General features: G+C 39.9%; 1 protein-coding gene across 2 annotated transcripts; it reads right to left on the bottom strand.

Annotated features, from left to right (window-relative positions):
- Nucleotides 1-235: 235 nt before the first annotated feature.
- Nucleotides 236-25,698, bottom strand: eps15 (epidermal growth factor receptor pathway substrate 15). Of its 2 annotated transcripts, XM_044199120.1 has the most exons (26): nucleotides 25,582-25,698; nucleotides 22,636-22,677; nucleotides 21,925-22,014; nucleotides 21,773-21,820; nucleotides 21,578-21,673; nucleotides 21,296-21,358; nucleotides 21,014-21,139; nucleotides 20,545-20,604; nucleotides 19,874-20,104; nucleotides 19,716-19,739; nucleotides 19,458-19,603; nucleotides 18,641-18,797; nucleotides 17,175-17,257; nucleotides 13,805-13,877; nucleotides 12,531-12,692; nucleotides 12,147-12,344; nucleotides 11,609-12,025; nucleotides 10,189-10,257; nucleotides 9,547-9,709; nucleotides 9,324-9,368; nucleotides 8,745-9,142; nucleotides 8,397-8,466; nucleotides 8,191-8,261; nucleotides 7,497-7,632; nucleotides 7,044-7,249; nucleotides 236-2,812 (listed from the first exon to the last, which is right to left on the bottom strand). In XM_044199120.1, exons 1-26 carry the CDS (start codon nucleotides 25,633-25,635, stop codon nucleotides 2,672-2,674), a joined length of 3,369 nt encoding a protein of 1,122 aa, XP_044055055.1. In that variant the 5' UTR covers nucleotides 25,636-25,698; the 3' UTR covers nucleotides 236-2,671. The 2 variants fall into 2 exon arrangements, with proteins under 2 accessions (XP_044055055.1, XP_044055057.1); XM_044199122.1 differs by lacking the exon at nucleotides 19,716-19,739.
- Between the last annotated feature and the right edge of the window lie 867 nt (nucleotides 25,699-26,565).

Raw genomic sequence — 26,565 nt, 5'->3', positions numbered from 1 at the left:
TTCCCCTTTGAAAAGTAGTGGAGTAGAAGTATAAAGTAGCATACCTGAAATGTTCTTAATGACTTTCCACCTCTGCTTCAACTCAACTAAACATGACTTTTTCTTGTAATGGAGTATCTCTATAATGCAGTATTGCTACTTTTACTCAAGTAAAGGATCTAAAACTACTTCTGCCACTAGCCGTTTAAGACAGTAACTTAACTTGATCCCAGTAAGAACACACAAACTGCAAAACTACACGTTTAATATTTATTCTGTTTGAATTAAATGCATTACATACTCTGGCCAAAGCTCCCAGTAAGGATTCTTTCTTACATGTTAGAAAATACAAAATAAAATAAAATTAGCTTGAGTTTTAAAAAGCCTTTATGGGTAAGCCTAGAAACATAAGTGGTTTGAGATTTGTAAAAATTGAGGAGTCTGTACAAATGACAGTCAAGTGTCTGGTGACCTTTAAATGAAACTATGACAAGAGACTCAGCTGTGAAGGTGAAGAACAGACGGACAACTCCTGTTCTCCTGAATTTACAAGTAACATGAACTGCAATATGAGCGACACACCGAATAGGAAGTGCAGCATCAACCACAGACAGTAAACTGGTTAAACATGAGAAGAGGAAACTATGATGACGCTCACTCTTAACAAGGCCGAAAAGAGAACAGGAAGAGGTGTCCAAAATGTTGTGCATCGTTTGGTCAGAAATTAGCAAAGAAAATGAAAACAAAGGCCTCCTGCTCTTCAAACAACCCTTCCCTTGTTCAGAAACGGTCTATCACAGTTTAGCACTAAGTGTTAAGTAACTTTGTTCATTTTCTGGGAGAAACACAAAATTACGCAGCAAGAAGAAGAATCACTGGCCGACTAACTGCTGTGTGGCCGTTGACAGGAATGAGGATGCAGTGCAGCGGGAGCGTTAATCCTCACAACACACAGCAGGTTTTTTGCAAGTTCAATCCCCACAGAGCCTGAAGTGGACAGACAGAAGACAAACTGTTCCACCAAAACGCAGAGAAACACAGAAACAACTTTTACTGACTTTGTGTAAGACTTTGAAATCCAATTAGTTAGGAAGCATCTCCTGGGAAAACAAAACGTTTCTACAAATGCTAACAAAAGAAGCACCAACAGTGGCACATTCTGAAATGGGACCTGGTGTGAGATTTGTGAAATTGATATTGACTACTTCAGGGAGTTGATCTTTTTTCATACACTTCTCTCACTAAAAACCAAAAACCAACCAGTTACCCAACCAGCATCCATGCTGCTGAAGTGTCATTCAGTAATGCCTATCACTGACCTTTGGCCTCCCAGTAGGGGGGAGGGTTCCTCTATGTGGATAAATCCAGATTCACAAATACTATTCATTTAATGTATGAGTAAACAGAGCAGCAAGTGGGTATAAATCTGTTTTTCAATACTCATACATTATTTATGACAACACAGTTTCTATGTTTGAACTGTTTGTCTATTAATGTCCAAATACACCAGTTTTGCTGCCACATTTCAGCAAAAAACAACATTGTTTAATCTCAGGCCACATTAATAAAATGTTTATTTTTTAATAATTAAGTATCTGGGTGACAAAATAACACTTTTAGACCTGCATTATCTCAATCTCAGATATTGAATGTTGGACTCAGATGTATATCTCTTGCTTTGTGCAATCCCTTGTAGTGTGCCCTGAAATGTAATGCTAATCAATATGTAATCATTACATGTAATAGACGTAGTTTCATTCTTTTCAGTATCTTCCAAAAAATAAAACTTTCTAACATGGCAAAACAATGCGCTACTGAAATTTAAAAGAAATTAAAATATCTAGAAGCTGAATGTAGTATCTGTGATGGATTTGTTCAATTTTAGTATAAATCTGCATGTGCATTTCACATATTAGAGGACTAATAACTTCCAGTTAAAAATGTAGAAATGTTGAATTCTGTCACCTGTCCTGAACAAAAAGAAAAAAGACAAATCTCATAGGCCCCCTGCCATCATACAGGACTGAAAATGTACATGGTCACCCCATTTCAAAAGCACTGACTCGCACTCTTAAATTTTGTTACAGTGGCTCCAAAAAAACGCACATTTTCCCAGCTTGTTGTCTTGAAACTACACACAGTTCACAATTTAGTTTCAGAGAATTAACCAAGGGCTGGAAGGAAATTGGGAGATTTGGGGGCTAAGTCTATTTTGAATTAAAGAAATCTCTGAGATTTAGTAGTGTAGTGAGTACTGTTAGTGGATAAAGACAGGACTTTTGACAAGGCCATTTCATCTAGTTTTGTTTAAATAAATTACATTCCGGAGAGTTAATGTTAATATTTGACAATCTCTAAGTCCATATTCACTGCATTTCATTCAACAATCCATTCTGTAAAGCATACACTTTATCTTGGTCATCTCCTCCAAACGAAACCACAGAGACCAACAGGATGGAAAAACACGATAGTGCAATGCCGATGAACAGTGAATGCAGTCTGGGGAGAAGGGCGTTGAAAGATTCAGAGATAGGTTTATTCTAAGAAAGTCTCTTCATGGGGTCAGCAGGTGCTGCTGAATCAGTCCTATACAGTCCCCACTTTGCTTTGGTGTTTTCTGGGCTGAGCCAGGCTGTGCTGTGCCAAGCCAGGCCGGGCCGGGCCAGTGGAGGAGTGGAGGGGAACGAGCTCCTCAGGAGAGTTCAGACTTGCTGAGTGCGATGGCCAGCTCCAGGTCCTCTTGTTCCTGCTGGGTGAGCCTGGCAAGTCGCTCCTTTTCCTCTCGCTCGCTCTCGCGCTTTGCCCACTCTATCATGTCTTCCTCTGTTGGATACTGCTCCATGAACACAGAAAACACACACACACACAAGGGGGAAGGAAAGAACACACATATGCAAAGAAATACGGGAGGAAAGGAGACACAAACAAAGACAAACACATATACAGTTAACAGATAAAAACTTGTTTTTAGAGCCTGCTGATAACAGTTAACCAACAATAACAGGATGGATAATATAATGCATTGCATTATCATTAAGCATTATAAACTCCATAAAGGAACTGCTGACTGCAAGGCTGTCGTATTACATTTCACAAATGTTGCTGTTTTTTGTGTGTCTGGCTGCGTAACATCCATGTAACATCCATGTGACATCCTTGTAATCATGATTACGCGAACAATATCTCAGAGGGAATGTTTTTCTGTCAAAAAGGGTGTTTTTAAATAAACATAACAAAACAAAGATTTGAATTAAGAATCCCTTAAATTTGATTATTTAAGAATTGTGAACTGAGCGGGATGTTTTAGAGCTGAAAATTAAACTTGTCAGAGCTCTGTGGTGGAAAAACGATGTAATAGTTATATGTTTCTAAATGACCTCAAACATATCTGACATTTCTGCACTGCAATTTCTTGTTTTCCTAAAGATTATTGTTTAGGCATTTTTGCCAGGAAATCTGCCAGGAAATGAGTGGAACGAGAGCAACGGGAACGACATGCAACAAAGGTCTCTGGCTGGACTCAAACCGGGGATGTTTCTATTCACATGGTACGCACCTTATCCCCTAGGCCACTGTGACACCCACTGCAATTTTTTGTTGCTTATTGGCCACCATATAAGCCGATACAGATGTATCTGTAATAAGCTAAAATTGACCAATAATATTGGCAATGCCACTGTATCAGTCGGTAACAGAGAAAGACATCCTTAACTGTATTGTGGCTTAATAAAAAAAATGTGTAATGAGCATAAAACAGAATCAATAATATTCCTGTGGTGCTTTAAGAGCCCGTCACAGTTTCAGATCTCTCAGTGCCTGAACTGACATTTATGACCAATACTATAATAGTAATAACAGTGGACATTTTGACATGTCATTGCAGGAGAAGCACAGGTGTAACTAATAACACTAATTTGTTTTATCTGTGTCAGTGAGTCAGCATGCAGCACCAGGGTCCCCAAACTGACACACCCCAATGTAATGCATCCATTATTAATGTTATTAGTTACCCCATGTTTGACAAGTCAAAATGTCCATCATGAGAAAGGTCTATCACTCTGTGGTCTATAAATCCAAAATGTCTGCCAATGTTCAGTCCCCCTTCCAAACCACAAGATCAAAGATGACCATGAGAAGAGTGACTGTCTTTGCCCCTCAGGTGTGTGTCATTACACATTTTGTGGAGGTCTGTGATCAGGATAAAAAGCAGCGTCTGAAATGGGATATAAGCGTGTAAACGGGGTTTTTCCCGGTTAAGAATGAATGGGAGTCGTCACGTTTGTTGGTTCACGACAACAAAAGGCGAAGGACGGGAATTTTTAAAACACACAGTACGCTGGTTAAGTTAGTTAATCATTACAGACGGGACATGCACTGTGTCAACAGACAGAAACACCACACCATGTATCCACCCATGCAAAGGAAAGTAGACAGCGATGATGATGTTCACTAGCAGGTATTGAAGAGCTGATGATTTCGGTGGAGAGTAGCGCAGAACATGCATGATGAGAACATTTAAGAAACATAACGGATTTAGTAGAGAACATGCATTTATTACTTGTAGCTGATAAATCCCACTGCTGCTTTTAAATATGAATGAAATCAGACATCAATAAAGTACCTAGCAAGGGGAATCATGTGTTTTATTGCTAAACTTAAAGAAACCCTACACATATCTGGGACTTTTTTCTTTACCTTTTTTATTTCAGTTACTTAAGTGATTTGATAGGATTCTGTCAAAATACTTTAAAAAGGGCCATACTGCTTTTTCTGCATGTTTTAGCCCATTTCGTACAAATACTCTAAAATGTATATGACTGCCAATCATTTTCAAAAGCATACCACACTGTAGATTATTGGATCCTGCTTTCCATGTGGGCACTACCGTATCAAAATAAATAAATAAATACGAACTTACACAGTCATAAAACTTGTTTCTGATAAAACTATCACGATTAATAACGTGTCTACCTTCATTATTGTCAAAGTTATGCTATTATTTTGCAAAATGTATAAATCAGTCTTTGCTTATAATGCAACACAACAATGCAGAAATGACAGAACTGACAAACAAAAGTAGGCAGCTTAAAAAGGTAGGAAATAACCTTAAATTTAAAGCATGCTTTGGAAAATGTCAGCGGTAATGTAAAGTAAATGTGGTAAATGAACTGAAAATGCAAAAACGTTGCATTTGGTCCTTTAACAGCTAAGGCATTTGCAGATAGTGGTGTCATGGATGCACACAGAAGCCAGAGATGGTGCCCTTGATTCAACTCTTTATTCAACTTTTATGACAGAGGTGTAAAGACACAGAGCGAGAATACAGGCGATCTGTTTCTCCACAACACACTGCTGACCACACAAAGGCTGAATGAACTGCTAAATGAAGGAATGTATGTATGAACAGATGGATGCAGGGATAAATAAATAGTGGCATGTGTAAAGGAGAAAAATAAACACTGATTTGAGGAATGGCAGAGGCAGTGGTATGAGTGAATGAGAGCCAGCCAATTAAACACACAGTTAGTGCGTGCAGGTCGGGGTTCAACAGGGACATGCGGGTGCAGTCATGTGACGGGAGAGGCACTAGAATCAACACTGTCTTTTAATAATAATAATAATAATAATAATAATAGTCATCCATCCCAAATTCACAGTGACAGTACATTTCTATGCAGTTTTACAAAAAGAAAGAGGATTTTAATATGGTTACTAATTTATTCCTTGATATGTCAACAGGTGTTCAACCCATGTTTAGACCAATATACAATGACTAATTTCCTGTTTTGTCACAACACTTCCTTTATTTTTTTAATGGTGGATGTTTATGTTATGACTATTTGCACATATTTTAATGAGTGAGAAGAAAACTGACATGGAACTGTAATTCCCTTATTCTTCTTGGTTAAAGTGATAGAATTATAACAGCAACCTGGCTCTTACTTCTGAGAAGAAATGATTAAATGCAGTATTTCTCAAAAAGGCATCAGTGGTGTAGCTAAGCTGCTACATTTTGTTTTAATCAGTCCATTTAATCATTGAGTTCGTAAAACACTGACAGCCTCATGAAACTTTAAGTTTATAGGTTGAAACAGTCTGAAATGGGATCTCACGATGTAACAGGCACTACTCTACATCTCGTTAGTCAAGGTCAACAGTTGTAATGCCTTTAGGCCATAAATGTGCCGACTCACCGACTGAGGCTGGTCAGACCCAGAATGACCACTTTGCACCAACGGCAGTTTGAAATTTATCTGAGATGCAATTTCAGTGTAAAAAGGTACATAAAATTAAATATTTTGCAATAAAATATATATCTAATTTCGGGGTGAAATATGCACATGCACAGGCTGTAATGTCAGTGTGCTGAGTTGGGGATGGGATGGCTAACAAAAGCCAAATACAAGCAGCCTCTCATCTCTCCATTCACTGCCAACCATTAGAAGGGACTTGGTATCATAATGATAGATGTGTATAATTAATTAATTTGTAAAAGAACTTGTGTCCGTTACTACAAATATGTTGCAGAGTTAATATATCAATGTATTTATAATTGCTATAATGACATTTCTGTACATTTCCTTTTAAAGTAAGACAGTGCAACTTCAAATCATAGCTTAAATTAAGTGCAATCCCAATATAAATCAGTAACAAAAAATAATTACAAGTATAAAGAATCTTTACATGGCAAGGAAATATTGCATTCATAATAAAGAGCTAAAATATACACCAGCAGCAGACAGGATGCAACAAAAACAAACTCAAATATTGAAGATTTAATAGCTTATGTCAGCTTAGCTCAAGAAAAAGAGGTTATCAAATAAACAAATGTAGCATCAAGAACCTGAGCTATTATGTGACACTTTTCATAAGCTGATTAGTTCACTTCTTTGGGACTTTTTAATGGCAGTGGATGGAGTGATTTGTAAAGCTGGCCTGATTTGCTTGATGGTTGTGACTTAATTAAACAACTAAATGTGATTTATTAGCAGGAAAAAAAGAAGAGGGCGTGACTATTGAGAGTCAGGTGAAGATGAGGGAGAGGGCGAGAGGGAGGTGCTCACTTTGTCAAAGCTGGCAAATCGATCAGCTTCCCGTACGCTCTGACGAGGAGGGGAGGAGGGGGCGAAGGGGTCGGCTAAAGGATCCTTAGCAGGCAAGGAACAGGAGGAGGCTGAGCAGGTGAAGTCTCCTGAAGGCTGTGGGAGGAAGGGCCCTCGTCGTTGGAAGGAGTCAGAGGACTCTGTTCTGGAGATGGACGATCTCTTACCTGATAAGGCACAGACAGGCAGACATGTACAAGAGTCAATACAGACACACAAAAAAGGAATGGACACAGAATATACAAGTTAAACTGTAGAAAGACAGACCAAGAATGAACCTGCATATTTTAACACTGAATATAATACTAGGGTGTTTTATTTCAACTGACTAACACATACTATTAATACATCCTGAAATTACTAATAAGAGCACAACAATTTGACAAGTTACCTTTCCATAGTGAGAGTACTGACCTGGAGGTGGAGGAGGTGGTCTAGTTGGCGTACCCGTTTTTGGGGGCAGGGCTGGGGGCACGTCAGGGCCAGCAGACTGGCCGTCTTCCTGGAACAGGTTCTTATTGTTGATGCCAAACTGGTCAGCACCGTTTGACTGAAACAGAAGGTTCCCACCAAATCAAACGCATACAGTAAAAACAGAAGAAAAAAAAAATACATGGGGAAGTGGTTACTGTAGATCGGAGGTGGAATCACAGCAGCTGTGAGCCTAACAATTTGGTGAACATGTTATTCAGGGTGCTGTACAGAACTGTAATATTTACTTTAAAAAAAACAACTAATATGACTCATTAACCAATATATAGAGACAACATTTTTAGAAAAAACACTTGTCAAATCAAATATTGTTGCTTGATGTATGTACTGAACAATGAGTTTACTGTCCAATCCCCCACAGGGGAGAATTAAGTACAAGGCTTCCAACTATTTCCTCCCAAAAACCACAACACACTCAACAACTCACTCACAGCCTTCCTGGATGTTCTGATTTTACAGCAGACTTGAGTTCACTGTGTCACAACAATTTCCACTTCCACCAATTGAACTGTCATTTTTTATGACTTGATATTCAGTGTGATTCACATCCACACATAAGTGTTATTTCAGTACTGTGTAGGTGAAGCACAGGGCATGACCAACAACGCTTGATTACCTTTGTTAGGGCACTGAAATCTGCAAAGCCTCCTCCAAATGATTCATTACCAAACACAGCAGCAAATGGATCTGAAACACATGAAAATATAAATTAGTCACTGAGAATTGGCAACACTCAAACAGACACTGTAAATAGTGTATTTTGAACAATATAATTTCAACAGCTTCTGTCCCCAGAAGGTGGTGCTATGCCACAAGTCCTACCTGGATCTGAGCTGGCGCTCACTGTAGTACCACCTGGAGCAAAAGGGTCATTGGTTGCTGCGGTGTCCTTCTAAAAACAAAATATACAAAACATACAGTATTTAGCATATTGTACAATAAACTCTGCTGTGGACATTAATATCCTCAAACTTAATGTGATTACCTGGTGATGTATATTATACAAAAATAAAACAAACACTACTGCTGATCCCATTTACAAAAATTACTGATGTAAAGAAACCCCTAACAGCATCATAAAACATTCACGACTGAGATTTAATTGTTGTCGTTCCCATTAAATTCGGGAATGAGTACATTGTAACCAGGTTTTACATCTGGCCTACTCACCACAGCCAGATCAGAGCTGGGTGGAGAGCAGCTGAAGGGATCTGCCCCTCCGTCCTGAGAACCAAATGGATCCGCCTCTCCACTGGTGTTTATCTTGCCTCCAAATGGGTCAGAATCTGCCATATTGTTCCCTGTAGAGCTGAATGGATCCTTGGCTGCTAAAGCTGGATTGGTGGGTTTAGAGATGAAGGGATCTGGACCTGCTGCTGGTGCAGCTGCTGCATCATTCAGCTTGGCAGCAAAAAGGTCTGGTTCTGGCATGCCAGTAGTGGTACCAAATGGGTCAGCTGAGGCAGAGAAAGGGTCGTCTGAGGAAAAGGCAGCACTGGAGGTCTGTGTGAAGAAAGAGTCTGCAGCAAAGGGGTCTGACCCTTTGAATGGATCTCCTCCGAATGGATCTGATTTAACAGAAATAGCAACAAATACAGAATGTGATTCACAGATAATGAAAAATTGGTATGTTTGTCAGATGACGCATTAAATATATATTGATGCATTTTTTAGGTTTTGTTTTAAATAAAATAGATTAGTTTGCCTGTTCATCAATTTCAAATAGGGGATTAATTTAAGAGAACTTACCTGCAACATCTGCTTTTCCAAACAGATCCTCTTTGAATGGATCATCTATAAAAGGTTAGAAAATATTTTTTTAAAAATTAAAATGTACAATAAATACAACTATATCTGTAAAAGAAATCAATATGAAGGATTAGTTCAACGTTTCCCAAATATAGGGAACCTCGTTATGAATAGCGTTATTTGTAAGCTATTAACTAAACTTTAGATGTTTGTGGGGACTCACGGTCAGTAAAGGGGTCTGAATGGAAGAAGTCCATCTCAGGTAGGGAGGGAGGGCTGGTCTGAGGCGGCATTGAGCGAGGGCCGACTTGAGGTGGTAACGAGGAGGTGGTTGTTTCTGGGAACTTTGCAGGCTCCTCTTTGCTCTCTGGCTCTGGCAGTGCAACCTGTTGAACAGCGACAGGGCTCTGCTGACTACAGTAAATAATGTGAACATTGATTTTACAAGACACATTTGATGAATTAATCCCTGAAAACCTCTGAATGGAAGGGCTGGATCCCACTGCATCTTTAATGTGCTTTTTGAGGCATTTACACGTGCATTTAGATCTGTCAATATACGATCGGATTATCCAAGACAAGGTTTTTTGTTTTTTTTGTTTTTTGCTGTGGCATTGTCACAGTCTGTAGGTGTACTAATGGAAACGATAGCCCACAACTCAAGCCTGTGTCTTTTGTAAACAGAGAAACATGGGTTAATCAAAGGTCTGTAGTGTAAAAGGAGTTTAAGAAAATTCCCTTGGCTAAATGACACTGCAAAATGACATAAATACCTGGAAACTCTGGAATTGAGGAAAACAAGACAGACCAATGTTGTTTACCTTCTGTATAACACAGGTATACCTCAGTAAGTCAGGGTCTTTACCTCTTTAGGTGATTCCTCTGCATCATCTAAGACCTCCGAGGAGACGTTGGGTATAGGGCTACGGTGTTCCTAGAAACATGAGAGGACAGCAAAGCAATGACTAGTGTTACTTACGGAGAAACGTTTGGTACAATTCTTATATTACTACAAAACTGTGATCACACTGAATGTAAATTAAATCTGCTGGTCTTGTATGCTTGGTGGGTGCTAAAAAAGAAGAAATTCCTATTTTTGTGGAATTGTAAGGTTTTCAGAATAAAAAGAAATAAGACTAGGTCGGAACCTAGTATATGGCTGGACTGTGTATGATCAGTGTGCTCCTGAGGACTGTCCGTGGCTGGTTGTAAAGCTTTGTTTAAGCTCGATGCAGTGTCCCTGACGCAAGTATGCGCACGCCAAAAATGATGTCATCGCTTCTCGTGTCAAGCAGCTCCACAAGTCGACACGGTGTGTGGTCGCACACCTCCCATCTTTTGAGATGAGGCCCCCACTGTGCACGCAGGGCTTTTTATTTCAAGATGGACAAGTTCGAAATATTTGTTTTTTTTCCTCTCCCTCTTTGTTAAATGCAAAAGTTAATCTGTAATACTTGACATTAGTTCATTATAATACAACTGAGAACATGATTGGCAAAATACTGATAAAAGCAAATAACTTAAATTAAGAAGTAATTAATGAATTTTTACTATTAATATGTCTCAAGGATTTTAAAAAGCTGGCCAATTCGTTATTAAATGCTTCAAAAACATCTCAAAAATCTACATTTGAGTAAATAATATTTTGGCAGCAGAATCAAATTGTTGACAGGATATTCAACCTTCATTTCATAAAAATACATTTGTTGTTCCAAAAACTTGACTTCTTTCTTTAGAGGGATTGTATAATGGCAGTAAAGTATGTCCATGAATAGATATGAGTTTACAATTCTTCCTTGGCACGGAGGAGCTGTAGAACAGAGTGTGCAGCCATGTTTGGTTTATGGATATTTCTGGTTTCTTCTGGTGGCACTCGTTGACTTCTTGCTTCTTTACATGTTTTATTTGTATGCCCCCTGGCGTTTCAGAGATTAGTGGAACGGATAGCGCGTTGAGCATAAAACGCCTCTGTGCGCCCTGCGGAGGCCCGAATATAAACAAAGCTTAAAAGCCTTCTGAGGACGTAATTTAGGACTGTTTGCGCCTACTCATTTTGAAAGAGCAACGGCCAATGGGGAAACTCCAACACTTGACCGACCAATGGTGTAACTTCATCTCTCAGTCGGGGACAGACCTTCACGTTTATAGGGATGACCCCCGCTTTGCTGCTGTCCAGCCAAAAACCAGCACTGCACAGCTGTAGTAGGAAGTGATGTTGTAGGCTTTATAGTATATTTTTTCCTTCTATAAAAAGGATTGATAACTAATGTAAGTGTGTTTATTACCCTAACGGTGTTCTCCTGTGGCTTGGCGAGAGTCGACACATTATTGTACATCTCAGAGGAGGCTAGACTAGTATAGAGATCATCCAAGGGATCAGGTTTCAGCTTTTCCTCGTCTGGAGTCTTTGGGCTCTCTTCCTCCTGCTCTTCTTCCTCTTCTCTCTCGTTCACTCCTCCTTTCTCTTCTGAATGTTCTTTCTGCTGACTGCAGACAGCAGCTGGTTCTTCCTCCTTCAGCTCTTTGGGCTGGTCCTCCTGGAAGACGTCCTGCTGGAAGGGGTCTCCCTGGTACAGCTCTGCAGTGAAGCCTGCTGATCCATTGACCATGACAGGAGAGCTATCCTCCAGGGCTCTCTTCCAGCTGAGCTGGGCAGTTACTGACCTCTCCTCCACCTGAAGGTCGTTCAGTTTCTGCTGAACCTAAGAGAGACGGAGAGGTTCGAAGAATAACAGAGGAAAAAAAAACATATATATAAGGTCTTATTTTCTGTGGAGAAAGGAATCTTTATGAGCATGAGAGACAGTTTCACAGAAAACCAACCTGTGCCACTTGTGTAAAGGAGTCACGGACGGACTCTTGCAGAGGTGTGAGCTGCTCCTGAGCGGCCTGGACCTTCTCCTGCAGCCTCCTGCTCTCCTCCTGCAGAGCAAGGAGCTCCTCCCGGGCCTGGACCAGCTCCTCCTCATACTGACATATCCTCTGTTCCTGCTCCTCATGCTCCGACTGCAGTGAAGAAATCTGTGATAGACATAACCATTATGGATAATCTGGTATCACTGAGCAGAATGGAGTCGTGTGACTGCAATGGGTTATCAATTTACACTACTGATGTGCTTTGCTAGTAGTCAGTCATTTCTGTAGTTACATAGATTTCCAGTATTGAAATAAAGGAATCTGCCTTGAAAAAGATTCTACCAGACCCACCAGTGTGGTCTCTTGGCTGGTCTGCTGGCGAATATGAGTCAGCTGCTCTTCCAGGGAGCCTTTCTGTTGGTCCAACTCCTCCAAGGCCTCCTGGACCTTCTGACGCTGAGCCTGGAGCCGCTGTAGCTCCTCACTCTCCCTTGCGACTTCATCCTGTAACTCCTGCAGACATCAAGCCAATGACGAGACAGGGGGAAATAAGCAACAAAGGGAGAGAGATGACAAGTGAGTTCAATAATCAATGTTCAGTTGTAAAGATTATTTCAAATATGGCTAGTTTAAGAGAGCAAAACAAGAGGCTCTTTAATCTTGCAGGTCCTCAGAATGCAGAGGGATATCCAACATCCAACATCTGAATTTACAATAATATACTGTATATTTGCATGCATTATTATGCATTATTCTCCTTTTCAAACATTTGTGAAAACGCAGCCAGAAGTCGTATTAATTGAACAGTCTTCCAAAATGGTGCTTTGAAGTACAAATGTGTATACTGGAATATTACTTCCCTAGTCAGAATTTAGCTTGTGAAACCAATGCTGCAACTGCCGCATCTAAATTCTCAGCCTTCAAGAAACACTGTAGGGGAAGTCTTAGTGTAGAGTCTAGGCAGCACAACAACCAAAGCACACAATATGTGATGTTGAGGAATATATTTAGAAAACATATAACAGTATAAATAGCCAAAAGCACTTGAGGCTACCCTGCAGTGCAGCTAAGAAATTCAGCTACATCAGCATGAGACTCCCTTGAGACCCACCCTCACACTCAAACATCAGACTGAATTCCTAAAAGCGGAGCAGAATAGCCCTTTAAGCCATTAGCGCCCAAAATAGAGCCCATCTCTCAGGCTCAGAGCAGGCAGACACGCAGGCAAGGACACCAGCCTCTGCCTCTCAGAGAAACATTAATTGTGTTTCTGAGACTGCAGGCCAAATGTATTATTTATCTACTCCTCTAGTATATACACATCACAACAAAAGTGAACATCTGCTTTAGCACCTACAGCTCTTACCGTCTGCTTTGTCTGACCAGGATTTTATTATTATATTTTAATTATTTTAAGGGACAAGCAGTGGAAATACATACACAAAAACTAGCTATGTTTCAACACTAGTTCTGAAACACTTGCACTGATTACAAGAGCAGAGAAGCCGTCTTTCTCCTAAATATCTACACGACCATGCCATCGATTCTGTCTGCCCATAAATCCCTCTTCCCCTCTGTGTCCACTGTACTGGGATCAGAGACAAACGGAGACAGAAAGACCTTACCTGCACTTCGTTGGTGCGCTCTCTGATGGCCTCCTCCTTCTCCTTGATCTCCTCTTCCACAGAGCTTTTTTCCCTGGGGGTCCAGCACAAGAGACAGGAGTATTTAGCCACCAAGGACAGAGAGGATAGACCCGGTACTCCAATCCCACCCAGCCCCAGCCAGCTCTCCGCTGAGCCTTCTTTATCCTGCCCCTGAACCACCATGATGTCCTAAAATCACAACTCCACAGTACAGAGAGAGCGGCATGAACACCTGCAACTACAGCAGGTGTGCGTGTAACGTGATATGAAGAAAGGCGGAGTGAGTGTAAGTCTTCAGGGCTGCTGATGAATGGCGCTGTAAGCGCGAAGAGGGCGAGTGTTGTAGAAAGTGAGCATTTGCTTGCTCAGTCAAATGTGTGGGAGATGAGGAATGAGAAGCAGATGGCTGCCTTGAGGATGGAGGGAGGAAGGAAGGGAGGAGGGACGAGTGATGATGAGCCAATCTACTGTACAGCATCTATCATTTGTGCTGCCTGTATGTTCATCCTCTCTACTTCACTCTTTCTCCACCCAGCCAGAGAGGAAATTTAATTGGGTGGGGTGAGGAGTAGGGATGCATAATAACTTGTGCACAACTGACAATTAATTAATGTCACAAAAAAGGCACACCAGAAACACTCAAATGTTTACTTCAAAGTTGTGCTGTACTTGGTGTGTTACAGTCAAGGTCTCAACACCGTATAAGACTCCAAAGTTTCAGTCCACTTTGCCTCTTAATTCATTAAACCTTATCATTAACCATGACTGATATAAATGATTATAATATACAGTAAGAAAACTGCAATTTTAGCTAAGAATGAGACTTTAGTATGGAGATAAGGGTTCATTTTGCACCAGATATGGATAGCCAACACTGGATTGTGTTGGACTTCAACTTAAAAAAGTGCATTATGTTAAAAACAAATGTATTAAAAAAGGAAATATTAGAAAACGTAGAGGCAACACACCGACAACATTGAGGACATCTCTTACAAATATATATCCTGACTGACACTTATATTTTAATGTGCTTTTCAGTAAAACTGAATGCAACTGGAAAAATATACTGATAAGTACTGGTATGTGAATTCATTACATTTTCAAAGGAAGGTTCGGGGTGCACGGTGGCAGAGCGGCTAAAGCTCCTGCCTCCCAATAAGGAGATCGTGGGTTCGTGGGTTCGTGGGATCGATTCCCGGACCAGACCCACACAATCTCTCTGGGTGGAGTCTGCATGTCCTCCCCGTGTTACCGTGGGTTCTCTCCGGGTTCTCCGGCTTCCTCCCACCGTCCAAAGACATGCATGTGTAGGTTAATTGATAACTCTAAATTGCCCGTATTGAATGAATGTGAGAGTGAATGGTTGTCTGTCCTTGTCTGTGTCTGTGTTAGCCCTGCGACGAGTTGGCCACTGTCCAGGGTGTACCCTGCCTAAGGCCCAAAGTCACTGGGAGGTCACTTGGACCCGCGACCCCTAACGGGACCAAGCGGTAGAAAATGGATGGAAGGAAGGTTCTTATTCTACGTGATCAACTTCCTGTAACTGTTTATTTAATTTTCACCAGGCTGATCCATTGTTTTCTCACATAGTGAATTATTTCTGTCTGTTCAGGCAGATGGAAATAATGTGCACTACAGGCTATGAGAGTGTGATATTATGTTTTGTTTAGCCGAATGATAGGATTAACTAATTACACATACATTTGGTATTATTGTTTCAGTTCTGAAAACAGTATTTGTACACCCATTATGTACATTTGTTGTGTAAAAGCAATACATAACACAACACTCATTATTTTTGTTCAGTTTCACTTTTAGATGAAAAAAGAAACAGGCATCAACTTTAAAAAGCACTTATCCTTTGCCATCCATTTCAACACAGACTAAAAATAACAGCAGCTATTTTTATATTGTCTCTCTCTCCTCTCAACAACAACAACAAAATGTACAATTCCCTTTGATAACAGTACTTCTAGCAGCCAACCTAAAGTCAACTCAAGCTAAGTATCACCCCCATTCTCCTCTTACCCATCATCCTCCTCCTCCTCCTCACCATCCTCTTCATCTTGAGTAGAAGGTTGCTGCCACATTTTGAAGCAGTCACAAACATGCATCATCTTTTCGAGCTCCTCTTGATCTGCTGCCTGTCTGAAGCTCTGATCGCTGTCACTTAGTTTCCATTTCTCTCCATCTTTCATACCTCTCCTTCCTTCCTCGAACAGATGTCATCTCGTGTGTGTGTGCGTGTGCGTGCAAATGTGTGTGTGCATGTATCGAAAGGTAGGGGGTGGAAGGCTACTTTCTCACTTCTCAGTCTCAGCTTTTACAAATAGGGAAGCTGAATTCTGTTAATTAAGAGATTTAAATCCATAACAACTGATACTGATACCATCCATCATGGAAACCAAGACTACATGTAAAAAGCAATGCTAAAAGATGTTTACACCTACCTTTAAAGCGAGGAAGAAAACATGAATGAAATGTTAAAGGAACTGCCAAAAAGAAGAACTGTATTTTTGGATGTATGATGTGGAGCAAAAGTAGGTACCTTCTTACATTTTTCCTAATAAAAATACAGAAGTGAAAAAGTTAAATGTATATGTAGGTTTTTTTTTATTTATTTATTTTTTATTATTCTTTGGCTAGATGTTGTAAACAAAGAAAGAGGAGGTGAATACAGCATGGTGTATATTGCATAGTCTGTCTATCACTCTCCTTCTTCCACCTCACTGTCAAACAGCAGCTGCATAATTCAGCTTTATAACCATCTGCTGTGTTTGGTAGCCTGCAGCAAAAACACAAATGTTGATTTCTCTTCACTGAGGCTGTGAGTGTGAGTGTTCAAAGAAAGTCTGAGAGAGTGAGAGTGATATAATGTTGTACACTTGAATCAGTGTTAAACTATTTCACCCAGTGTGGTTCACAAATAACTTTAGCTGGGACCAGCAGTTAGTATAAATCACTTGTCTCCCGATATATAGAACACTGCCTCCTGCTGGTCAGTACAGGATACAGAGATACTGACAGCAGACTATCATGGGGAAGTCCTTGGTTTTTATCCAAAGAATGTTACATTGAATAATTTTTCCAAGAATACATACACATAAAATATTAGTTTGAAAACATCTGATGCACATCAAAACAGTCACAGTCAAAAAAAACTAGCTTAAATGTCATCTATTTTGGATGATGAACATCCTAATTAATTAGGGGAAACTCTAAACAAGTACAGGCCATCTTTAGTCTATCTCTTGTCACCACCAGTGACAAAACCTGCACCAGTATGGCTTCAGTAAGAATATGCAGGGTTTTTACCATTTTTTAAATGAATATGAGAACAAAAGCTAACCTTTGAAGTTCGACAATCTCGTTGCTGAGAGAGTCCAGCTCCTTGATGGCAGAGAAGTCAGCTGCAAGGTTAACCACGTTGTTCTGGAGAGGAAGCGAGGCAGAGGATAAAAGAGGATTAAACTCACTACTGAAGGTAAAACACCATAAGAATTCATTCTAATCACATATGGAAGGTATAGACTCATTTTGTAGGCATTTTACATTTTATTCATTTTGGGGCATATTACAGCGTAAACTGTCACAGCACAAAGAAATGAACAACAGAGGTACACTGATGGCTTTACACAAATTACACATGAATTACGCTGATGGAGACACAAAATGGCAGGGATGGGAGGGAGACTGACTCAAGGGCAATTATTCTGGGAGGATACAAGTAATAGAGAGAAGCTCTTGGTCCAAGGGTTATATCCAAATATATCTACTGTGCTGGATTTCACTTGTTCTCTAATGTTAAGAGGGTGGAAACAGCAACAGCCCCAATTCTCTCATCCATTTTGAAAGTTAAATCAAGCAAACTTCAAGCCTTTGGTTTGCATCCCAAAATAGTTAAAACAGCAACCCCTGCTCTTGTCAGCTTACCTCCTAAGCATACATATTTAGACAGCTAATGATGATGAATTCACGGACAAATACAGATGTAAAATATGATTTAGTTTTAGTAACAGAAACAAAAATTTGGAGAAAATTAGAGTGAGACATAGTGAAAAGATGACAAAGAGAGGAAGCCTGTTAAATGTAATGAGATGCCCCTGAGTCAGTAAACTACTACACACTCACTCAGGATCATCCCGCTGCACAAGTGAAGTGGACGAAATGAAAGAATGTGAAAGAGTAGAAACAAAGGGAACAGCATAAAAGTGTTGCATAAGGAGGAAAAGAAAGATACACAGCTGCAAGCTAAAAAAACGATCCAAAACAGGAGAAAAAAGGAACAATGTAAGTCAAAATAATAAAACGAGAAACTTAATTTTACTTTTATAAAAATATACAAATAATATCAGTCAGTTTTGATAGCATACTTGATAATAATATACGAAACAAACATACAGAGACAGGCAAAAAGTAAGAAGTTTATGATTAAAGACAGACTCGTTTTGTGCTTAAAAAGAAAAAAATACTGCCAGATATCTTCGTATATACACAAAACTATAGAATGCGAACAAGCAATATCAGGCAGCCTTGTTCAAGACATACAGTAATTCTTACAACTACTCAGCTTATTATACCTCTCTTTTATCATTCTGGTTTCAACTGTTATCACTACTACAGTACTGTTGGTCTGTTGTTCTAACAACATCAGTCTCTATTATTAGGGATGCATCGGGTCTGAAGCAGGTTTCCTTTTAATTACAAAAAATGCTAATGTTCTGTAACTTCAGGCACATCTTCATGTTGAATGGAGAGAAAAAAGGAAGCAGATATAATTATTATTCATAGACTTGAGCACTTAGAACAACTCACCTGTTTGATGTTTTGTCTGTCAGCTGGAGGGATCATCTCTGGCGAGAGACTCTGTGGAGGATCCAGGCCTTTAGTCAGCTTCTGACTGATCAGATGAAGCGCCAGGGCAAACTGCTCTCGGGTCAGTTTCCCGATGTCTCCAATGTCACAAAGCTCCCTGAGAACACAGACACAGGTTACATAAGAGCGTTAATGATTTAAACCTCGGGCAATGACTATTTTTGATAGCCTGACTGATCATAATGTTCAGTGGTTATGGAAGCCAATACACAGGACAGTCACAGCAGGACAGAAGCTAATCAGCCGTGTGAAGATAAAAATCCATATGACACATCGTCGGATGTGTCAGCACACACTATTTTCAACTCCAGTCCTTAAATTTAGAACACAGCATGTGAATTTATAGATATTTGTGCAGCCCTGCCTAATGCCAACAAAATATACTCTGGCAACTGTGATATTCTTCAAATATGTTTGTACTTTATTTACCCAACATTGCATAGTGTAACATGAGTTGTTATTTCCTTCTACTCTGTACGTATGACATCTATTGAATGTCTTTCTGTCTGGAAGAGAGATCCCTCCTCTGTTGCTCTTCCTGACGTTTCCTTCCTGAAGTAAGGGGGGGGGGGGTTGGCAAATATAAATAAGCTTGACTACAGAATAAAGACAATTTAATAAAGACCAATTTTATAAAGACCACGTGAAAAGGTTTCACATCAGTTAACAAAAATAGCTACAAGGTGTATGTGTGTGTTTTAGAGAAATAGTCTTCAGTGCAGGCAGAGGAGCTGAAGAGGAGTTTTGCCATCCTTACCAGATACGTGCGAGTGTGCCAGAGGGCAGCCCAGTCTTGAGGAAGATATCTCTGACTTCAGGTCCAGACACGAGGCCGTCCATGTCACTGTCTGTCTTGTTGAATAGCTCATCATACTTTGCTTTGTCTGCTGGCGACACCACCCACTGCACAGGCAACCAAACGGACTTTTAACTAGCACTATAGTTGCTTCATAATGGAATTTACTACAATCTACTAGGTGATGTAACACTAACTCAAACTTAAATCTTTACTTACCTTCACACTCCCTCTTGTCTTGTTCTTTTGAAAAACACATTGAACTATCCAGTTGGAAATCATTTTAAATGTTTGTTGTTGCAGCTATGTGGTAGTAAAATTAAACATCCAAAAGCTTTTAAAAAGGTACTGCATGCACAGGCGGGTCTGGTACTCACAGGGGCAGCTGCTGGTGTTGGGACAGGAGCTGGGACAGGTTTAGGGGGGTGGGGCATGGTCTTAGAGCCAGCGTGGGAGGAGCGACTGTCTTTGACTGAGGGGGGCGAGGGTAACAGGGGCATCACGGGAGGCACTGAGGGTTTTTTCCTCTTGGAGGGTGGAACCAGGGGAGGTGGTAGGGACATGGGAACAGGCTCCCCCTCCAGAGCTCTGTACACCAGATACATGGCCTGGGAAAGGGCAACAAAAATCAATGACAAAAGTCAATTACCAACAAACCATCCTGTAGTTATTCAGTCTTCACACTTCTTCCACATGTCTGGAATTTGTCCCATTCAGGGCTACAGAAATGATTTTCACAACCTGTAATAACTTCCAAGATTATACGTATAATTAACACACAAACAAAACAAATTGGGTGTAGAAACTTTCAAATCTATTCCTGGAGCAAAAATATTCAGAAAGTGAAGACTAGGGAAAACACCTTTTTGAAAACAAGTGCTAGAAAACCATGATATGAATTAGATGCCTGGAAGATCAATGCTGTAATACAGTGAGGGAAACAGTACAGAGCTGTTTATATCAGTTCAAAAACAGCTAAACCTAACTGCAGACTGTAATTGTAACCTATGTGGTTTCTTTCTATCTGTGATATTAGCCAATTTCTTACCACAGAAAATTCATCTCTGTCCAACATGCCATCTCTGTCGAGGTCACTGAGCTCCCACACCTTTAATACACACAGACATTATTGTTAAGAATATGTCATTACAAAACTATATGATACATAACGTGTCCCCGAAAGCCTTGACTCACTGCCGCTTCTCACTTCCTCCGATTTCATTTTCTACCCAACTGATTTTTGATTTCACATCCTATTTTTCAAACTTTATGCTTCATTTGTTATCATTTTGACTGTTACAAATGAAAAACATTGTGTTATATGTAATCTCATGTAAGTGGGATGTTTTAATGGAGGTGGTTGGGTTTTTTAAAGCCACCTGCACAAATTGCTAACTATTCACTTCCCCTGTTACTTTTAAAAGCATAGGATTTCTCTCTTTAGTTTTGTCACTTTGCATGCATGATAATTTTTAGTCACTTTGTCAATAGATGAAATTAAAGTGTACTCATCATACCCTGCCGAGGATGTCCACTGGCAGTTTGGAGTTAAGCAGGACAGGCTTGACCTTGTCTCCTGTTAGAATCCCTCCTACTGGACCCAGACTGTCAAAGATGGAGTCAAACTTCATCTTCTCCTCAGGCTGGGGGAAAAAACAAAACAGATGTACAATGATTACAGACTGAAATTTATTCCTAAAAATACTCTAATAAAAAGACATAAAAGGCTATGTTTTACAAATTACAAATAAACATAATTACATTAAGACAAAAAGATAACAAACTTGCAAGTGCCTCACCTTTACGACCCAGGGAATGTCAACAGCCACGCCTCCTGCTAACAGCGGGCTGCTTGTATCATGCTGGATAAACACAAAACATATTCTTAGTTTCTTCTAAAAAAAATTTACAATTTCAATGTTTGAATAAAAAATGTTAAATATATAAAATACAATGATGTTTAACTGCTATGGCAGTAAAATAAAAAGACAGAAGACAGCGGTCTGATACAAAGACCTCTGACTATACAGCATTTATAGCATGGACAGAGCCTGTGCTGAAGTGCACAGTAGCAGACTTACAAATTTGGGAGGAGGAACAGCCACATTAAGGCTCTTGAGCGCCACCTCCAGGCCATTTTGAGCACAGGCCACCAACCGCAATGCTATGAAGAATTGCTGGGGGGAACAGAGGTATCGTATGCAACATAAATCTAGTCATGATATGCACTTGATGCACATAAAACATTATGATGCGACCACACATTGCATTTATACCTGCTTGTTAAGAGAACCTTTACGTTCAGAGTCTGCCAAATCCCAGATCTATGGAGACACACAAAGTTTACACATTTATTACCATCAACATAAACAGTAAAGACAACAGAGAAGTAATGCTGCTGCACTGATCTGACTGAGTCTTTGCTCACCTTCCCCAGGACCAAGTCAGCCAAGCCTGACCTCTTCAGGAACAGAGCTGCATCAGCCGCTGCCACCCGCCCACTGCCAGTTGGATCAACCTACACACAAACACCAAACACATGAGCCGGACACAAAACTGTGAGAATTGCCTGTGGGATAGAGGAGTCACTTAGATCAATACTGATAATACACCAAAGCTATTTTCTCAGCAGTCTATTAGCTTGATATTGGATCTGTTAGTAGTCTTTCATGAGGCTCACAGCAAGCTCCCCTGACATGCTGGGCAAAGGGAAACATTATTAATTCATAGAGATACTTCCTTTACTGGACACAGAGACTGGAACTGAGAAAAGAGAGATCACTGCAACGCTACAGTTTATTAAAGCAGCTAAGGCTAGTTTAGTAAAAATTTAAAAAGGTCAGTGCACCCAAATTACAAAAATCATATTTTCTCCATGTAAGTGGTCTATTTCTCTCTCCATCTGTTTTTTTGTTTGTTGTTGTTGTACTTCAGCCATCTCTAATCCAGAGCAATTTACAGCACAATATAGTAACAGTCAAATCATCTTAAAATTACTCTAATCAAACAACAGTAATGGCCTCACTACTTAATAATATAAATTTTAACCAATGTGAAAGACATACTATTTTATAAAAGACACCATGGCCTAATCTCAAACCATTTTTTGTTTTGGTTTTGGGAAGATATATTTGCATACCTGCCGATAGTATTTGTCATAGATGGGATTTCCACTGGAGAGCTGTTAAGGAAGAAAAAAAATACAATATACAAATTAAAATTTTACCACATTTATAAGCATATTTTATAACTAACAACCCCATTTGTGTCTGCTCCTCTTTCAGGTTTATGCATGAAATGTATCAAATCTCTAAAATTACCTTTAAAATAATCTGACAGAGAATAAAACTAACACTTTAAAATGCTTTCTCAACTCTGCAGTTTCAGTTTACAAGCTCAAATGATCAACAAGTGCTACAGCAAGCGTGTCATCCACTGAGCCAAGGCAGCTGTCAAAAAAAAAGACCGGATGCAGAAGCACAGACTATAACGAATATGTTAAAATTCAGCATTATTTTTCATCATGCCCATAGACATTTCTGTCACTAAAACAGCTGAATTATTTTTCTATGGCCCAAACCATCTGCAGGGGAAAAATTAACAGTGACTTTGATCACTGCTCAGACAAAAGGAACAAATGCAACATTTCATTTTGTTCACAGTGCCAAAGAATAGCTCTCATAAGACCTGTTTTACTATGAAAGAAGACACAGTAGTCAAGTTTTTTGCACAACATATACAGTTTAAGAAGGCTAACATACAGGTAGGATGAGGCAGCATGACGACTCCAGACAGTATGCATGACAGTATGTCAGATAAGGGCTGCAATTAATAATTATTTTCCTTTTTGATTAAATGTAATGTTTGGCATTTTTGCTTGACAAATTACTTAAACGATCGATTATCAAAGTTGTCTGCAATTAATTTTCAGCTACATCAACTAATCGTCTCAGCACTAGCTACATAATCCCAGTAATAATTATTTGAGAGGCATTGCTATTGTGTGCTTCCTGGCAAAGATTTTCTGGAGACATACAGTATGTGTCATAGACCATACAGTAAACTTCTATGAGTCACGATGATACACAAGGTTTCTGCAGGAATTTCAGGCAGAGAGAGTAATGACTTGTGAGCTGTGTGACTTAAGGATATAGGCTACACTTCCCAAGGCTATTGATGATTAGCTTTAGACAGTTACAACAGGGCGTCACTCCACAGACAACAGCTAATTTGGCCTTCTGTCATATCCTCCCTAAACACCCCCCTTTCCTCTGTTAACACGACTGTCCACTGCTAGGCTGAACAGGAAAAGAATCAGCATTTCCTTCTCCATATGGCTGAAACTGGCAAGTGGTTGTTGTGCTTTTAAACCAACAGGTGCAGCGAAAGAGGAAAGGAGTGGACAGCAATTGTCTTTAGTGTTAATCAACTGGGGAGTGGCTTATCAACCAGTGAGTAAAGCTGTCTAAAAGTTCCTCGACAGAGAAACAAACTGACATGCAACATCAATCCATAACGTAAAACAAAAGCGAGAGTATAGCAAAGATCTGTTAGGATGTCAGTCTTGTTGCACACATAGCTCGGGCATGGAAGAAGACTCACAAGAAAAACACAGCCTGTGATCAGCAAAGTTATCGGTCAGCTTTGTCAACTGCCAATTTACAGCGAGATAAGTGTTCACACACACTTATCTTTCTCTGGCCAATGCAACTTATTTCTGTGACACACAATAGTGTGCCTGGAACTGTTGGCGGCTGTAACAATGTGGTCATTGTACTGGTGACTCTTTAATTGAGCATTGAAAAAACACCCCTCAATCATTCCCCAGCTAGCCCATACAAAACTGCAGCAGAAAGCAAGCTACATTACAGTGCATGAGTTGACAGGCCAGTCTAGTTTGTTCTAGAAATTTAAACTCCCTAATTCACCCATGGAAATAAAACACATTAATGTCACTAACAACAACAAACAGGTCAGTGTGAGGCTTTTCAGGTGGTGCAGCTGACAGCACAAGTAAAACAAGCATTACTACCTGACAAGTCTCACAACACAGCTTTTTCTTTTTTAAACTAATCTGTGAGAGATAATGATGGTGGCAGACAACTCTTGTCTGTTGTTAGAGGCAACAGTGGCTCGGGTAACAAGTCTGGGACTGTTACCTACTTGTTAGACCTGGCTGTTACGTGTTAAATGACTTATTTACTGTGCAAACAAACACATTTTCACACAAACTGCAGTATTTAATTTAGCTAGCAGCAGACTGACATTTTGTGACAGCAGTGCTGGCTAGTGGCAACTCAAGTTCACTTCCTCTTAATGGTTGCAAAACGACTGACTACACTATTTTGAGATTTTTCTGTTAACATTATGGACACAAAACAACCCCATTAGCAAAAAGGCTAACAGTTAACGTTGTCCACTTCAGAAAGGTCATAGGGGGAAAACACTAACCCAGTCAGTGAAGCATGTTTACTTCTAATAACAGCAATAAACAGGTTGGTTATTCAGTCTAACCATATAGCAAGCTACATAAACAGCAAGGAAATTCCCAACGGAGGCTTTAACGTATAATGTCTGTAACATGCTTAATTTTTTAGCGGAAAACAGTGTTAACAGAGGCTCTACGAGCAACAATATGACAGTAAAGCCATAACAGAGCCACACATGACTGAGTCTCGTATTAACATCTCTTTGGTCAGGACCAACTAGCCTGCAGCAAAACGAGGCGGTTCAAAACACGATTATATAGTTACACTCCCAACCGAAACGAAGCCAAGTAACGTTACATGGTTTATCTCAAGTTTGATAAATCGGCTCTAAAATAGCCCAACACTGCACACAAACTAGCTGTTAGCTTACAGGCTAGCTAGCTAGCTACGCCCTTACGCAGTCCCCAATGAGATTAGGCAGAAACTTTTCCCAGTCACAGCAGGACTAAACTTCCAAAAAGAGAGACGAGGACCGAGGTAAGCTCGCCTTTCTGCCTACCCAGTTTCACTAACACTGTTGAAATGTCTCCGAGCAGAACAGACAGAGGCCATGAAGCGTTTGCTGTCGTTAGATTTGAGTTGTAAGACAGTGTTACCTGAGTAAGAGACAGAGTGGCAGCCATAGTGTTTCTGTTTCCCACTGCTTTCATGCTGCGCTGCTGCCAGATACAGACAGAGGCTGCTGAAAAACCTGGCACTGGACCTCCACGACAGGAATCAGTTGAAGCCTATGAGTGGATTACAGACTTCACTCGTGCAAACTATCATCTGTCATCCCGTCAGCCAAAACAAACCATACGCCTAAAAAAAACCCATTATAGAGCAGAAATGGAAGAAGTAACAGAAGCAATACAACAATAAGGGCCTGAGCAAGGATTTTTGAAATACTGTGGTAATGAGTCCCCCCCAGAGCACTCACCAATTGTCCTTAATCATTTGTATTTTTCACATTTTATGTAGCAATTTGTTTGACTGTTAATTATATTTCTGTAAGTTTTATTTCACAACATGAAGGTCTACATGTTGTTTGAAACATCTCCATACTACCAGAAATAAAAATCTGGCAGAGTAATCATGAATACCTTAATCTGTCTGTCTGTCTATCGGCCTGAAAGTTTTTAATTATAAGAAGTAAAACCCCTAGATTGCTAAAACCCCCAAAGTCCAAGACAAAAATACTGAGGATATGACCTCTATGACACCAATGGCACTGACATCAAAAAATATTCCACTACAAGTCCTGCATTCAAAATCTTACAGTACAAGTTGGGTTGTTTCATCCATACACACTTTTATCAGATCATAAGTTTTATATGTGAAATCTGAATCTGCAACGTAACTTGTAGCTATAGCTGTCAGATAAATGTAGTGGAATAAAAAGTACATTTCCCTCTGAAATGTTGCAGAGTAGAGGTATAAAGTAGCATAAAATGAAAATACATAAGTACAAATACCTGACAATTGTTGCAGATGTACTTAGTTACTTTCCACTACTGCTATAAAGTAACAATCAGTAGAATGATAAAGAAAACAAATAAAAATGCCCTACAGGTCTGTGCTATCTATGTAAAGGCATTAAA

This window comes from Siniperca chuatsi, linkage group LG6 (assembly GCF_020085105.1).
Source record: "Siniperca chuatsi isolate FFG_IHB_CAS linkage group LG6, ASM2008510v1, whole genome shotgun sequence".
Lineage (NCBI taxonomy): Eukaryota > Metazoa > Chordata > Actinopteri > Centrarchiformes > Sinipercidae > Siniperca > Siniperca chuatsi.
Note: the sequence above shows the minus strand (reverse complement) of the source record. Positions and strands in the feature narration are given on the sequence as shown.